Source organism: Gopherus flavomarginatus, chromosome 25 (assembly GCF_025201925.1).
Source record: "Gopherus flavomarginatus isolate rGopFla2 chromosome 25, rGopFla2.mat.asm, whole genome shotgun sequence".
In the NCBI taxonomy this organism is placed as follows: Eukaryota; Metazoa; Chordata; order Testudines; family Testudinidae; genus Gopherus; species Gopherus flavomarginatus.
Window position 1 is genome coordinate 13394765 of NC_066641.1, and position 16689 is coordinate 13411453.

Here is a 16689-nt window from a genome sequence, read left to right on the forward strand (position 1 = left end):
CAACCCTTTTCTTTGATTATTATGATGATTGATGATGATGTTACCGTCCAGCTTCACACTTGCCCAAGACACACAAGGTTTTCAGGCCTCTTGGATCTGCCGCCCGCTAGTTTTTTAATGCAAAAAAACAACAACTACCAGTGAAAGTATTTGAATAGAGTTTATTACAGACAATGGGATTTATTGTAAAAGATAAAAGGTAATTGAGACTGACAGCAAAGGTGGAAAATAATTAAATTCACATTAAGTTACAGTCAGTTTGAACAACAATATGTCAGTTATAGAAGGAGGTCAGCAGACTCATGGCCCTGGTGAGAAATGTATAGCACATTCAGTACCAACATTCCCGAGTCATTTTCATTACCAAGCTTTTCTTCCATGTCTTGGGGGGAAAAGAATTTTTCTTTAAAAAAAGATAATGCCATCTAGCTCTTATATAACACTTTTCATCTGTGGCTCTCAAAGTGCTTTACAAAGAAGGTAAGTATTACTGTGCTAATTTTCCGCAGAGAGAAACTGAAGCACAGAGCATGAAAGAGATTTGCCCCAAGGCCACATATTAGGCCATTGGTAGAGCCAGGGCCTAGGATGTGCCTTGCTTCACATCTGCTGGTTGATTTCATTTATGGTGGAGGACACCACCTGCCCATTCACGCTGTCCTGCGTGATTGCTTTGATCTTTCCACTGGTCATTCCAGCGTGTTCTGAAGGGAAGTAAATAAGAGATTTATTAGGCAAGAGGAGTATTGAAAAGAAACCAAGCAGGGGAAAGTTTGCTTTTGTACATAGCTTATGGGCCAGATCCACAGATACGGTAAATTGTCATAGTTCTCTTGAAGCTGTTGGAGCTATTCTGATTTATATCAGCTAAAAATTTAATGCTATATGTTCATTGGCCCTGACCTGACGTAGCCATGAAGAGATTTTCTGAGGTACTATAGTTCATAAATAGGTTTATGGCATGTCATGTGGATGGTGAAATGTTTCTGTCTGAGTTGCTAGTCAAAAAAGCTCTGTATGTTTCACCTTTGGCTTGACATGGGAACATTCTTATGCTGTATATTTAAATTGGTATTGAATCAGGGTACAAACTGATTTCTAGTCTCTGATGCTGGTTTCTGACCCTGCTAGGGCTAAACTGTCAGCTGTAGCTTCCAGTTTTTCACTGTCACTTTGTGGACACAGCTATTTGCTCTTGCAAAACTTAGTATGCACCTTTTATGCAAAACAAACACAACCACTCAGTGCTTGCATATTGAATTTTGGACACCAATACACAAAGGCAGATTTTTTATATACACAGAATTGAGTGATAATAGACACATCCAGACAGTTCACCTTTAGGTTATCACATAAATAAAGATATTTGCCCACGTCTCTAGTCAAAGTGTCTTAATGTGTCTAAAAGAAATATGTGAAAAAGACAAAATTTTGTCTATAGATATGTGAGACAGCACTGACTTGCAGCCGGCCAAACAGCCCAAACTTACTGGCTCAACCAAAGGGGATGCTGCTTTTTAGCTTGCCTTGTGGAGCTGCTGTTCCTGTTGTGGACCAAGAGGGCCTGAGCTAGAGTCTTAGCTGTGGATGGTGTATTTCAGTAACTGGTGAAGTCTGTACCAAGAAATGGCTACAAGCTGGTGGACGCAGCAGCACACACTGAGGATATGTCTATGCTGCAACAAAAAGGTGTGATTGCAGCTCAGGTAGACATACCCATGCTATCTTTAATCTAGCTAGGACAGCTAAAAGTATCAGTGACGCTGCAGCAGGACTGGTTTAATTGCAAGCTCTTACAAGTGCACCCAATCCACTTGGGTATGTATTCATATTCCTAGCCCACATCTAGCTTCACTATTATTTTTAGCTGGGCTAGTTAAATTAAAGATAGTACAAGTGCCTACCTGAGCTGTAATCACACCTCCTATTGCAGTGTTGACAAACTGAGTGAAATTCACCCCTGCATGAGACATATGCACCAGTTAAACCATATCAAAATGTGGCTTAAGTGGGACTTAAGTTGTGCATAAGCTTTGCATAGACCCTCCACACAGGAATAAATTTCATCCAATGTGAATGTGATTAGTATTTACTCTAGAGAACAAAATAAGGAGTTTTTACCTTTAGTGCTTGATTCAAAGTTTTTTGTTATTCTGTAAAGATAATAAAATTAAGGTAAAATAAATGAATATTCTCAGTTCAAGTATCCATTCATATGTCCATCAGCGGTATTTCTAATGTGACCATCATGCCAATATCTAAAGGGCAAAAACAAAAACTGGCCACATGTATTTTTTACCATGAGGGATTTTGCTCTTCACTACTCTTGGGTCCAGCCATTTCTACTTCAAATGCCCTCCTTTGTTTTTTACTGTTGTTGCTTTTGAGGAAAAGTGTATCTTTCATCATGTCCTATAAATGGTTAGTGTTGGGCCCATTGTGGTTTCTGATAAGGAGTTCAGTATTTGGGAGGAGAGTGCTCTCTGGGAGTTTCAGCAGCAGAGCTGTGAATTACTATTACCTACACCTCTACCCCGATATAATGCGACCCAATATAACATGAATTCGGATATAACACGGTAAAGCAGTGCTCTGGGGGGGGGGGCGCGCTGCACACTCCGGTGGATCAAAGCAATTTCGATATAACATGGTTTCACCTGTAACACGGTAAGATTTTTTGGCTCCTGAGGACAGCGTTATGTTGAGGTAGAGGTGTACTAATAAACTTCCTCCATCTGGTTAGTTAATTCCCAGATCTCATGTGTTAGAAGCAAGTTGTGAATTTTAATTGACAGAACAAAGAACTGTGAGCTAAGAGGTTTCCAAATGCAGAGATTCATAGAGTCAAAGAGTGGCTAGACTAGATAATTCATTAGTGAGGGGCAAAACTTCAGAGATGCAGTATGGAGGCAATTGTGAATTTGGATGATTATTCAAAGCCTATTCAAACATATCTCCATTCTTCTCTTTAGACTGCAAATTGGGCTGGAAATAAAAAAATAATTTTAGGGAAATTTCCATCTTTTCCTGAGTCCAAATGAATCACATACAGTGTAAGAACATAGTAACAATTTTGTTTTAGTTAAATTTTAGTTAAATTTATAAATTTATATTTATATTTAGTTTATATATATATCTATATATATATATAGAGAGAGATGTAAACAAATTAACTCTAAATTATCACAGCCCCGAAGAATCTAGCCTAGGTGTTACACAGTACTCAGCACATTTCATTACAAGACTTTGAGATGCTTCAGCTAGTACAGGGTGAATTCTAGCTTTGTGTAATGCATTTCTCATGTCTATGTCTTGGTTTGCTTACCTATAAAATAGCATTAATTAAATGTACTTTCCTTCCTTGGGTATTGTGAATTTATTTTGTATATATTTCTAAAGTTCTCTGAGAGCCTGGGATAGAAGTTACTATACAAATACAAAATATCATAATAATTCAAGTATCCCAATTACTAGACACAAGAGCAATACATGCAGATATTTGTTAAATAAATGTAGTTAATCAAAATAATATTGATGCAAGTTTCACTGTGCAGTAAGTATCTGGGGGTCTTATTATGGTCCACACACATAAAAATACCAATGTTTACTACCATCTTCATGGTGCCCACAAATACTGATTAAACATAAATAAATATGTTACATAAACATAAAGACTCTCCTCTCCTCTACCCAAATTAGGTTAGCTTTGTCTTACCCGTCAGCATTTCCCTCCAGGAGCTGACGATAAGTAGAAATCTCCTTTTCCAGGCGGGTTTTGATCCCAAGGAGGATCTTATACTGATTGTTCTGGCACTTCATGTCTTGGCGGAGTTGACTCAGCTCTTCCTCGCAGTTAGAGATGAATTGTTGTATATTCTGGAGCTGAAATGTGTAGTGAGCCTGGGTCTCGGCCAAGGTACCTTCGAGGGCATATTTCTGAAAGAGCAGAAAATACCAAGACTAGTATCATTATTTATGAAGTGGCTACAGTGTATACTGTACAAAAATACCAGAAGGTGCGGTCCCTAACCGGAAGAGCTTCCAAATGTGAGGCTCTAGTCCTTCAAACATTTAAGTTATATGCATGATTACTCATGTAAGTAATCCCATTGAAATCAGTAGGATTACTCACATGAATAAAGTGTTGTATGTGCATAATTGCAGGAATGGAGCCTAAATCATCCCATCCCTGTTCTCTATGCTCAAAGGGTAACCGAGTCAGTCTTTAAGGAAATCTTGAAATGGCCTTTTGATCCCACCTGACTTGGACTCTGACAATCTCCATAATTATGCACAATCCTCACAAAAAGGTACACAAATGCATTTTTGCATTGTTGACTAATATATGCTGGCTAGCATATCTATCTATCTATCTATCTATCTATCTATCTATCTATCTATCTATCTATGCATTAAACAACAATAACATTAAGCACAAATATTGTAACAGTGATATACCTAAACTGACCTATACAATAATCCTGTTACCGTAGTCTAAGTATACCATAACTCTTGGCATTTGATTAGGTAGGCAGTTGGCACAAACAGAAATGAAACTTGCAAAATCAAAGTCCATTTGTTCTATGTCTTAGTACATGCTAGAGAAGTACCTTCATGGACCAGCACCTGGAATGCTAGTATAAAAAAAAAAAGATAAAGAAGGGACAGAAGAAGAAGTTAGAGAACTGAGACAAACGGATGAATTGGATTTTAGTGATGTGTAAAGAGATGTGTAACCTGTAAAATCATCATATAAATGATACTAGCTGAAAAGTATAACGTGGAGAGCACACCATCTATGTAACATGAATGTAACATCGCTACATAGTATAGCTCTTTGGAGCCTGGTATCATAGAATCTTTTTCCTGTACATATTAATAAACCCAACTGACACTGGTTATTTGGTCTCTAAAGTATATTTCATAATAAATCAAAGTGTGGTCAAACAATTGATTATTCTATTTATCAACAGCAGTAATGTAATAATAATACTTAGCACTTTTCTGGCCTGATTCACCACTGTGGTGCTTCACTTTTACAACAGTATAGCTCCTGTTTTAAATAGAATTACAGTGGCATAAAGCTGCATTCATACTGTGATCAGTCATGCCCTTCTCAGACATTAGCTATCATAATCAATCTGAAATTGGTGTCCACAAGGACTAAGTAAACATAAATAAATCTCAAGTTAAATTTTAGAAATATTTCCTCTTTCTGGATATAACTTTTTAATATGATCTTCAGAGGTCACATTTCTTTTTTCTTAATAACCTTTGCAAAAGTTATTAACATAACATTGACATATCCAGAAATTTTTTTTAGAAAGGTGAAATGTTAAGGTTATATTTGCAGCTCAATTATGATGATTCCTATGTGACTCTCTTTGTTTTTACAGTGGTCTAAAATGAAAAGGGAACAATAGGTTGACGCCAAATGTACATTTTATTATGTAATTAACTTTTTCTAAATTGAAAGATTATATCTGGGGTGTTAGCAAATCACAAAGGATAATTTTTATTAGTTTTAAAAAGGGAGGCAAATATACATGTTATACAATGGCATATCAGAATTTTTCTAACCTTAGATTATTGACTTTGGAAGTTACAGATTTCCACTCTCTGGAGTTGCAAAATACACTTTTATATTTTGTAAATGAGACATTTCTTCGATCATTTTGTCAGTTTTCCTCTTATTATACAGTATTACTCCAAGCTCTCCATGTCATGGACACAGGAGCTTTAATCTCTGGGAAATCTGAGGATAGGGTGACCAGACGTCCCGATAAAATTGAGACTGTCCCGATATTGAGCAGTTTGTCCCGCATCCTGACCACAGTACGGTCGGGACGCCTTTTGTCCCGATATTTTGTTTCGTGCACTGCGGCGAGTTTTTGTTTGGTTGTTTGTTTTTGATTAGGCAGTGGTAACAGGCAGGGGGAGCTCCTTTTCAATTGTTACATTCACCCGGCACACCCACGTCTTCGGCGGCATTTCAGCGGCGGATCCTTCACTCACTAATGGTCTTCGGCGGCAAGATTTATTACCCACCGCCAAAATGCCGCCAAAGACCTGGATGTGGTGAGTGTGACAATTGAAAAGGCGTTCCCCCTATGGCGATCCCGATATTTTGGAGTTGTCATCTGGTCACCCTATCGGAGGAATTCTTAAGATTTTCAGCCAATATTCTTCCTAGTGTGTGTGACTGTTGGTAGTAGGATTTCACATATCATCTCATGATCTTCCAAACCTGATATTTGGACCACTAGGAAAACTCCTCAGCCTTCCCCCTCCCCCTACTGGAGCACCTTGCTGGCTGGTTTCCAGGTCATCTCACTCATTTCTTCCTGTTCCTCCATGTGCAGTCACAAGAAGGGAAGTATCTAATGAATTTTCTACATGGTGGCGGTATAACAGCCTTCTTTGCAAGTGTCCATCAGTTTAAATATAGACAAAAGGGGCCACATTCTGCTTTCATTTATATATAACTCCACAGAAGTCAATGTAGTTGCATGGGTGTGAATGAGGGCAGAATTTGGATGAAAGTATGCATTCCTAGAGAACTTACTGGATAAAAAGTGACCTGCCATTGATTTCCCCAGAAGATACCTTGCTAAATTGTGCCTGCAACTCAATCTCCAAGGCCTGAAGGGTCCGCCTCAGGTTCTTGATTTCACTTTCATTGCTCTGTATTTCTTCTGGGCTGATATTTGCCGCTGGGGACACAGTTGCAGTCTGTGGAGCAAAAGTAGTTGAAAAGTTGACTGATAGTGGTCAATCTTTTATGCAAATAGGGCTCTGTGAAATCAGCAGAAGGAAGTTTTATGTATTCCTTTGTTACCTGCTCTTTGTACCAGACCAATAGGCCTTGGTGGTTCTTTTCAATAATGGCTTCATAATCCTTTCTTATCCCTGCTAAAATCTTGGCCAAATCTTCTTTCGGCACTGCATTCACTTGCACATTGACCTTGAAATCCTTTGATGAATGATGCGCCCCCATATCCTATTCATATTAGCAGAGAAGAGAAAATAAGTAGATACACCTTGTCCCCTTCGTTCCTATTTTCAGTAAGTAGCACTAAAAGATTAGTTTAATTATAGTGAATTAATTGTTATACACACAGTTAACGACTGCTTATCTCACACTAGTTTGATCTGGATAATCTTAAAACACACTGTGATTTAATTTAAAAAGAACAATCTATTTAAATTATTTTTTTTAAAGATTATTACTTTACACTTCCTGCAGAAAGACTTTCACCTACCTATGCTTTGTGGTCTCTTAACTTCTTAGTAAAAGCTTGTATTTTCATGCCACTTCTCTGTTCAGCCAGGAAAGTGCACTGCCTGCACTGACTCTCCATTTATAATAAGGGAACACACATCTATCTGGGTTTTAGCATTTACTCATCTGACTATTTATTTCAGATTCCAGACCCAATGTTTTGGAACACTATTTTATCATATGACACTGTGAGTAAATTATTGTGCAGAATCAGCTGCAACGAAGACAATCATGGAAGCTCCCAAACCATTAGGGAATTCTGACTGGCTGGAAAGGAAGTTGCTTTTATTCCTATTGCAAAATTCCATAATGGAAGAGTTCACTTCCTAAAAAATGTACGTGATTTTTGTTTGTCTACAGCACAATACATATTTAATCTGCAAAATGTACTACAAGCCATCAGGGCAGGTGTGGAGCCCTCTATGTAATAAGAATTCTGTGGGGTTTCTTTACAATGTAGATGGCAGATCCAATCAGTTTTACCTCACCAGTCTCACACTCATACCAGTCAAAAGATTAAACTCTTATAAGGGCTGCCTCATTCCAACCTGCAAACCCCTCCCCCACTTTCTTGCTTTGTAGGCATACTTAACAAAGAGCCTAGAGCTGGAAGTGTGCCTCCTTAGACAAGCTGTATATTCTGATATATTTATACCGAAACTTTTGAGCTGTGGCTATCCCCACTCGGTTGCTGGGCTTCTGTTCACCAGAGACTGGTGCAGACAATCTGCAAGCCCTATTGACTGCTCTTTTTAAAATTAATATTCTGTTGGTGAAAGATGTTCTACTGACCATCCTGGAGACTGAAGTCCTCTATACCTGCAAAACAGGTACAGCATGGACAAGAGCAGGCCAAACTTCCCCCAGGTCACCCAGTAACATGACTCCATGACATGACTTTAAACTGGAGAGACCACCTCTTGGGTGAGAAAATAGTTTGTTTTCCACTTGAGATGGATGATTTTCCAGATAAATTCAATTGTTTTTATGGATCTGCAAATTAGTCTGGCCACAATAAGAGCCAGTATATATCTTTATCTAAAATGTGACTCAAACCAGAGCTCAAAACTTTTTTGGGAGGTTCAGTAAAGTTTGATTAAATATTGTGGGTAGGTAATGTCATGGTGTATTTGACGTGGCCAGAACCAGCAGCCTGCTTCTGCTCCTGATGACTTCAGTGCATGTAGGACTGGGTCAGAGAACTCAACACAAAACGCAAAAAAACTTGTTTTCATACTATTTCTAGATGCAAGACACTTGAAAGAAGTATTGCCACATTTGGATGTTTATCTGAATAGAACTTGAAACCATCCAGATTCATTCAACTCTAATTGTAATTTCACCTTTCAGAGCATGCATAGTATTTATGAAACTATAGCCAAGTTTATAGGAGAAGACTAAAAATTCTGTGTAATTACTAGAGGAGCAGTCAAATGAAAACATATAATTACTGTGTAAACAACATAATTATAGCACAAGTCAAACAGGTTTGGTAAAATTCTCTTCAATGTAACGTAATCTCATGTTTTAAATACCATTTCCAAAAACACCCCCAGAAAAAGCAACACTCAAAGATATGATACTACAGCATTTGAAATGCAGATTGACTGGACATAGTAACGTCATTCTTGATTGTCCTGCTTCCAAAAATTGCTATAATATAGCTTATTAATATGTCTGGGTACACAAGTGAGTCAGCCAATGGAAGTGTGATTTTTTACCATCTTCCCTTTGGATTTCTGTTCCACTTTTTAAAAGATGATGATCACCGAGCAGGATACTTGGTACCTAGGTACTACAATGGATAACAACTAAGAACAACAATATAGCAGTCAGCATGAAAATGTCATGTTGTCAAGCAGTGGCACAGTGCTGTGTGGCAGTAGCAACATATACAACACAACAACAAAGCGAGAATTCAGAGTAGTAAGGTTTAATTGTCAAGGCTTACGAACATTAAGTACTGTCTATTTAGCTATGTTTAGAGCTTTGGAAAAGTAATTAGTTTTTACTTTGGAGGAATTTGTGCAAACATTTTCTTCAGTTTTGATCTGTATGTATTCATTCTTGCCCAAGTCTCTTTCAAACTTTCATTCTGAACTTTGGGTTCAGATGAAACCAAAATCTCAAAGCAAACCTCATTTGCAGAACTGACATATCCAGAGTATGAGGGTAAATCTGGGGGTGAACACACCAGTAACAATCATTTCATACCTTAGGAAACTCAATACAACATTTCTACTATCTGCTTTGCTGACCATAAGCATGAATGGTGCTGTATCAACTAATGATAATAATTATCTCAGTGGTTTTCATCTGCAGTCACTGCACAAATATTATCTAATTATTTCTCACACTATTCCTGTAGGATAGGCAAGTTTTATTATCTTTGTGTTACAGGTGGAGTAAATGAGAAGCAAACAGGCAAAATGAACTTTCCAAGGACATACCTGGGATTAGAATTAAAGAGGTCCAATCCTAATCCACTAGATCATGTGTAATGCAAACTGTGGATTGGACCCAACTCTCGTTGAAGTCAATGGAAAGAGTCCCATTGACTTCAGTGGGAGCACAAGTGGGCCATGAATTATCTGCCTCATTTATAGGATGTAGATATTACACAAACTGGTCCATTCATTAGCAAAACTGTATTAATTAGGATTTTAGGGTCTAGATTTCTCCTACCTTCTCATGGTCTTTCTTCCTGAGGATCTGCTCTTCCTGGATGCCTTCAATCTCCATTTCCAGATCTGTCGTGGCAATGGTCAGGTTGTCAAGTTCCTTACGCAGGTTCTCAACACTGATTTGCATTCCCTGCCTGAGAGACTGCTCCGCCTCATATCTTTACCAGGAAAAAGGAGGCAAAACATGCATGCTGAGAACAGATGAATTCATGAGTTCTCTATGAATAGCATCAAAGAAAAGCAAATGCTCAGGCAAATCACAAGAAAGTAGGCTCTTTTAAAAACATATTCTTTGCTATTTCTTAGAAATCCTTTAAAATGAAATGTCACCGAACCACTCCCCTATATGATAACGAGAAATGAACAAGACAGCATTTTCTTAATTTTCTTGTTTGTGACTAGCACAGCTCTAGAAACAGGGGTTTCAAAACTCAAAAAAAAATAATTGCTATTAGGGATTTTAAAACAGCATCTATAATGTAATGTCTCCTGCAGTTTGCCACAAAGTGATTGCCATACAAGCCAAGTGAAATCACTGTGTGTAAAAATTGCTTAAAAACTAGCTAGTAATATCCTTTAAAACTCTTCAAGTTAGCCACATTTAGGAAGTTGACACCTCCTGGGCAAAAAGAGCCCAGACAAAAACAACACTTGAAACTGCAGTTCTGGAACAGCCTTTGATTCTCTGATTGCTCCCCAATCTCAAATATAAGAGAAACCAAAATCTCTTCCTCGCTATAATTTTTGTGGGGTCAACTAATGTTTCACCAGACTCTCTTCAGAATGCAATAATCACACAGAAATCCTATACAGAACAACATTCCCTTCCATTTAAGAAGCTTCACAGTTCCAATTTTTAGTAGTTCTGCTCAATGAAATAGCTTGGTAACCAGTAATGAGTGATTCAGTTACTGTGGCAACCCCACCGTGGAGACCTGCAAAAGGTAGTGAGGGAGAGGGGCATGTAGGAGTCAGGAAGAATGAACTGAAGACCACAGGAGAGAGAATAATTTGGTTGAACTGGGGGAGAGGATGAGGTGCAGACCAGAGTTAATTTATATTCAGCCTTACCATCTCTACATACTTTTTATGATAAGAATTAAACACCTGCAGTAAAACTTGCTCTTCAGGCCCTGATGTATGAACATAAACAGAGTGACTTGTGATTGTTCAGCAGTCCTTTGTAATCTGAACATTAAGCTCTCATTCTTCTCTCTATTCCTTTTGCTATACATTCATTTTATTGATCAGATGTCACCAAAGAACTTCACCAGAAGCAAGTTTTATTATATTATCATGGACAAAGCCTGGATTTATTTCCTTTCACCCTTCTTACAAATATGAAGAAGCCAAGAAAGAACTTACTTGAGACTCAAATCTTCAGATGCTATTTTAGCATTATCAATATGCAGAAGAATACTGGCATTGGTGATCTTGCCATCCTCAATCTGTAAACCACAGACAGAGAGTTAAGTTCCCACAGATATGCCATATAGTGGATGTCTTTCGCTATTCTGCCATTCCTATTGTTTGAAGTGTGAATGGATTTAGAGTAAAATTTTCAAATGCACCTTAGTGACTTGGGCCCAGATCTCAAAGGTATTTAGATGTGTGTAACTCCTTAGGAGCCTAAGCCTCACTCTCAAAAGTGACTTAGGTGTTTAGGAACCTAAGTCTCACTAAATGTCATCTCTTGCCCATGTTAAGACTACCAGCAATGTGAAATTAGTTAGTGACAATTCCAAGCCTGCTGTAAAGGCAGTAAGTAAGAGCACTAGCTCATTTTACAGAAGATACTGGGCAAGCCATCAAAAGGTAATGGCTTTCAGTCTCCACCAACCTGGGGTAGGTTTGAACGCTGATATGAATGTGAAAGGCTCAGTATTCCGTCCCAAATCCTTAAAAGCAATCCATTCCCTTCAAACCATTCATTGAATATGTAATTAACATGAACTAAGAACTGTGACATATCAAGTCTTTTACTAATTAACAAGGAGGAGGAGAAAAGAGGTAATCACAGGGAAATTTCTCACTTCAGCCTTCGCTAAACACTTAGATGGCAATAAAAAGTGAAAATATTCCTAAAACAGAAATATCTTTATCCAGTGGTTTTTCAAATAAAACTTTCTGTACCTAGTCAGCAAGAAACCAGGAAAAATAAAACATGACAAAAATATTTTGAAGTGCTCCAACTTGACTTTTTAATAGAAAAATCAAGGTGTCCTTGGAATGCATTAATCAATCAATAGCACAAAATATACAGTACTGTATATTCCTGGCCAATTACAGCACATTTCAGGTTTTGCCCTAAGGCATAATGAAGGCCAGCTGAGAAGTACAATAATATCCTAAATGTTTGACAGCCTGGGGTTAGTTATTGCTGGCAGGGAAAAGAAATAAAGATAATAATTGACCCTATTTCCTGAGCTTTATAGATTATACTGTGGAAGAGCCTAATTGAGAGCCAATCCGAAAGCTCCATTAGTGTCTTGAGTTCTGTAGCCATTTTATAATATAGCAAATCAACAATCAAAATAATGACATTGTAAGGGCCTTAGTGTAAAAGAGACTCTGTCCATGGCATCTAAAAAGCAAAGAAGTGAAGGACTTAATCTGAAATATACTAAGTAGGATTTACTGTTATTGCACTGTGGACTGCTGAAGAATGCCAGTTAGGCTACATCCAGACTACCTGCCGTATCGGCTGGTTAAAATCGATTGCTCGGGGATCGATATATCGCGTCTCATCTAGACGCGATATATCGATCCCCGAGCGCGCTTATATCGATTCTGGAACTCCATCAACCCCAACGGAGTTGCAGAATCGACAGGGAGAGCTGCGAACATCGATCCCGCGCGGTGAGGACGGGTGAGTAATCCGATCCTAGGTATTCGACTTCAGCTACGTTATTCACGTAGCTGAAGTTGCATATCTAAGATCGATTTCCCCCCGTAGTGTGGACCAGCCCTTAGAATGCTAGCTGCTGCTGATTTTGGAATGCGGATATCTATCTGCTTAGAACTAGACCAAGCCTTTCCATTTGTTTTACTTTGACCATGAAACAGCTATAATTTAACAACTTTCCATTCCTAATGCCAACACTAAACCCTATTGTTTGAGGCTGTAAAGGTAGATTTAACAAAGTACTAGATAATATGCTGAAAGGCCTGTATCATTTGTACCATATGCATGGAGATGGGATCTGTTAGCTTAGGAAACTGCAAATTCCAGGTTTTATTGTAAGGAGGAATCTTGATTTTGAAGAGCATGCATCCACAGCTAAAATAGCAGTGAAGTCCTCAACAGTGAGGCATGGTCAGGCAGTAAATATTTGCAAGCAGTAGTGTAATACCATAACAATTTTACTGCTCTATGGATGTATGATGGATATTGATACAAGCTCTTTTTGGACCTATTCCACATTCAAACAGAAAATATGGGCACTTTGACTAATACATGATTAATTCATTATGATTAATACATATTTATTTCATTGTCACTCACAATGGTGGCAGTTACGAGGTTAGCTGGAGTTCCTTCCAAAATAAATAAAAATTCTGGATTAAAGCTGTCTGAGGTGCCCACTGTAAATAGCCATCTGCTATCCCACCTCCTCTATGAATGGTATATAAAATAATACATACTTGGTCTAAGAGGCTTGATGCTAGTAACTACTGAATAACTCACCTTAACTGTGAATGGTAGATACAAGAGTTATATTAGTGGTACAGTGCGTCCCTCACTTAGAGCTTTATCCTGATCAATCCTATGATTTGGGTCTTTTAATCTTTCTGAATCTCTCTTTTTTTTTTAAGAAAGGTTCTGGCATGGGTGAATTCTGTAGGTCTGGATTTTCCCCCTGAATCAGAACTTCCCTGGGCTTTCATACAAGATGTGAGAAAATCTGTTTAGCTGGAGACTAAGTATTTATCTCTGGTTTAGAGGGTTTTTTTTTCTTTTAAAATGAATTCACTGCTGAACTGACAGGCCTGGAAACTGATGACCTGTTTTTATCCTCAGAACAGGCCAAGGCAGCAGTAGAACTAGCTTTCCTTATGCGTTGCCTGGGGCCAGTGTCCCTCATCTTCTGCCTGAAGGAAACACCTTTAGCAGTGAGAAGGAATGTTTATTCAATCCCAGGCCTCCTTACCGTAAATCAGCAAAGGTGCCAGTTAATGCCAATGTCCAGGTATCTCTGGAAGAAAGTTCTGAAGGTCATAGGAAATCCTAAACATCCCCATTCCAACAAAAAGTGCCATTTAAAAACTAGTTAGCATTGTTGAGTAACTTTGCTTCTTGCCTTACATGGTCATGTAAAGTTAATTGTTCTGATTAGTCACAGGATGATTACTGAGTTAATTAGGTTTTATTATGTATGCATATTAATATTATTCTTACATTTTTAGATACATGAGTTTGAAAGACATATTGTTGAACGCTAATATGATATAGTGGTAGGAACCATAAATTCACTTTTTAGTTACAGTGAAAACATGCCAAAGAGTATTTGTCAGTGCTGTTTTCATAATTAGAATGGACATTTCATTTTTCTTTTCTATTAGGATATGATCATTATATGTCCCTCCTCCACCACCGCAGAAATCAATGAACGAAATACAAAGGTATCTCTAAGAATAGCCTGTGTGAATGTGTATTTCTGTTCATTCCATTACAAACGTGTTGTGAGCTCTTCTATGTTTCTGTTATTTCCTAAGGCATTGCAAAACCTATCCCCTTCAAAAGTGCTATATTGGGAATGTTGGAGTGTGATTTCAGGAATGATTTCAATACTTGTCTATAAATATCTTTGGTATAGCCAAAGCCTGCTGCAAGGAGCTTCTAGACAGGAGGAAGAACAGTTGTAGGTAATGGTTTCTATGTGGCATCTGCTGTCTGACTCATATTTCTAGACTGCGCACAAGACTTTTATGGTTTTTTGGTATAAAACCTACAAGATTTGAATTATTTGGAAGATTTGTAGTATCTTTGTCAGTGCTCCTAAGGAACATTCATGAATGACTTTTGCAGATTTTCTGAACTTTTAACCCCCCATTCTAGTTTCCACAATAGGCCAGTACTTTCCCTCGCTCCCATAGTCCTAGACAGTCCAATCTGCCGTTCTCCTCCTTTGAAATAAGGCAGTCTCTTCACTTTTCCTGCTTTACAATTTTTCTTTGTGTGATTTACCACATTGGGCATTTAATGGGAATGTTACGCAAGAAATTGCAGATTAGTTCACAAAGTCAGGTAAAAAAAAAAGAACATTTGACAGTATTTTAATTTCTATAATCACAAACATCTATAGACTCTGACACCTCTCTTTCCTTCCACCCTTTCCTATCCCCCTCCCACCTCCTTGAGTGCACAATGGACTTTTATGCACAGCTCTGGTAACCACTTTCATTAATGTTTCTAATATTTTATTTATGCTTCTGTAAAGTAGGGCTGTCAGCCTGAAGGAGTTCCCAGGTTCTACAGAGGGGGGATGCAGAATGGTGCAGCCAAATGCAGCTCTGACTTACCTGTCTTTGCATGTCAGTGATGTTTTGCTCATATTGGTTGAAGTCACGCTTCTTTTCATGAGACCTCTTCTTGTGCCACTCCGAGATACAGCTTTCCAGCTGAGCATTAGCTGCTTCCAGAAAACGTACCTTCTCCAGATAAGCAGCCAAACGGTCATTCAGGTTTTGCATGGTCTGTTTCTCATTCCCATTCAGAAAGATGCTATCCCCATGGCTCTTGCCAAAGGCTCCCCAAGATACCCCTGCTCCAGAGGAATGCCAGAGGGGCCTGGTGGAGGAAATGGAGACAGATGTGCCAATGGCCCCTCCACGTGCACTTGTAGATCTGTAGGAGCTTCCTAGCAGAGCCAAATCACACCCTGCACTACCCCTGTGGGATCCAGAAGAGAACTGGAAATGGCCTTGGCTGGAGTTCATGGTCACATCTATTAGGGATCTAACCCAACGTTTGACTTACTAGCACCAACTGAGCAGTTTCTCAACCTTCCCTAAGCTTTTTTATGCCTTTCCCTGTGGGAGTTTCCTTACGTGAATGACTGTAGCAACAGGATTGTGTCATCATTAAATATGTGTTTCCTCTTGGTCAATTCTGAACCATTTATGAGTCTGCATACACTGTTGTTATTTGGAACAACAACAGCATACCATGTTCAATTATTTTTCTTCTTTTTTCCCCTTCCTCTTATTATAACAGTAAGGTGCGGCTAGCTGCAGTAGGTGTGGAGCAGGATCAGCTCTGCCTGAGTCTAATCTCACAGTAAATATGTTGTGTTTTCCTGTCTATGGTGGGAAGAGTTTCTTGAATTACACAGATTACTAAAGGTCAGAACAGGGTTGGGTTTCCCATGTGTCTTTTTAATAAACAGACTTTTTAAAATATATATAAATGTCAGTATTTTTATAACAAGGTTTAGAATTTTAACTGCATGTTAAACAGCACCTCCTACAAAGCCGTTATGAATGTTTCTAAGAACAAAAAAGGGATAGATCCTCAAGTAGTATAAATGAATGACGCTAGGCTGTGACGAACTGGGAAAGTTCTTAATGTTTTCTCTGAATACTGTGTTGGTGCCTCAGTGTCCCCATGGCAGTTCTTAAGTATCTGGCAGAGCAAAGGGCCAGTGCACCTAAATGCCTGACACTCTGTCTCCTAGCAACTGATGGCCTGGGCCCCTCCTCTGCAAAGGTGCCAGCTGAAGG

The 16689-nt window shown here is 38.6% G+C and overlaps 1 protein-coding gene across 1 annotated transcript; it reads right to left on the bottom strand.

Moving 5' to 3' along the window:
* Window positions 1–141: 141 nt before the first annotated feature.
* Window positions 142–15906, bottom strand: KRT23 (keratin 23). Its single transcript, XM_050935238.1, has 8 exons — window positions 15490–15906; window positions 11332–11414; window positions 9968–10124; window positions 6839–7000; window positions 6607–6732; window positions 3716–3936; window positions 2122–2153; window positions 142–704 (listed from the first exon to the last, which is right to left on the bottom strand). Exons 1-8 carry the CDS (start codon window positions 15904–15906, stop codon window positions 601–603), a joined length of 1302 nt encoding a protein of 433 aa, XP_050791195.1. The 3' UTR covers window positions 142–600.
* Window positions 15907–16689: the final 783 nt, after the last annotated feature.

What these genes read in the sequence shown, in the direction of transcription:
- KRT23 (XM_050935238.1), bottom strand. Translation starts at nt 15,906, where the DNA reads ATGAACTCCAGCCAAGGCCATTTCCAGTTCTCTTCTGGATCCCACAGG. An exon ending in TCACTGACATGCAAAGACAG is followed by an intron (nt 11,415 to 15,489) that starts GTAAGTCAGAGC and finishes TGTGGTTTACAG; the next exon opens with ATTGAGGATGGCAAGATCAC. An exon ending in TGCAGGCACAATTTAGCAAG is followed by an intron (nt 3,937 to 6,606) that starts GTATCTTCTGGG and finishes CTGCTCTTTCAG; the next exon opens with AAATATGCCCTCGAAGGTAC.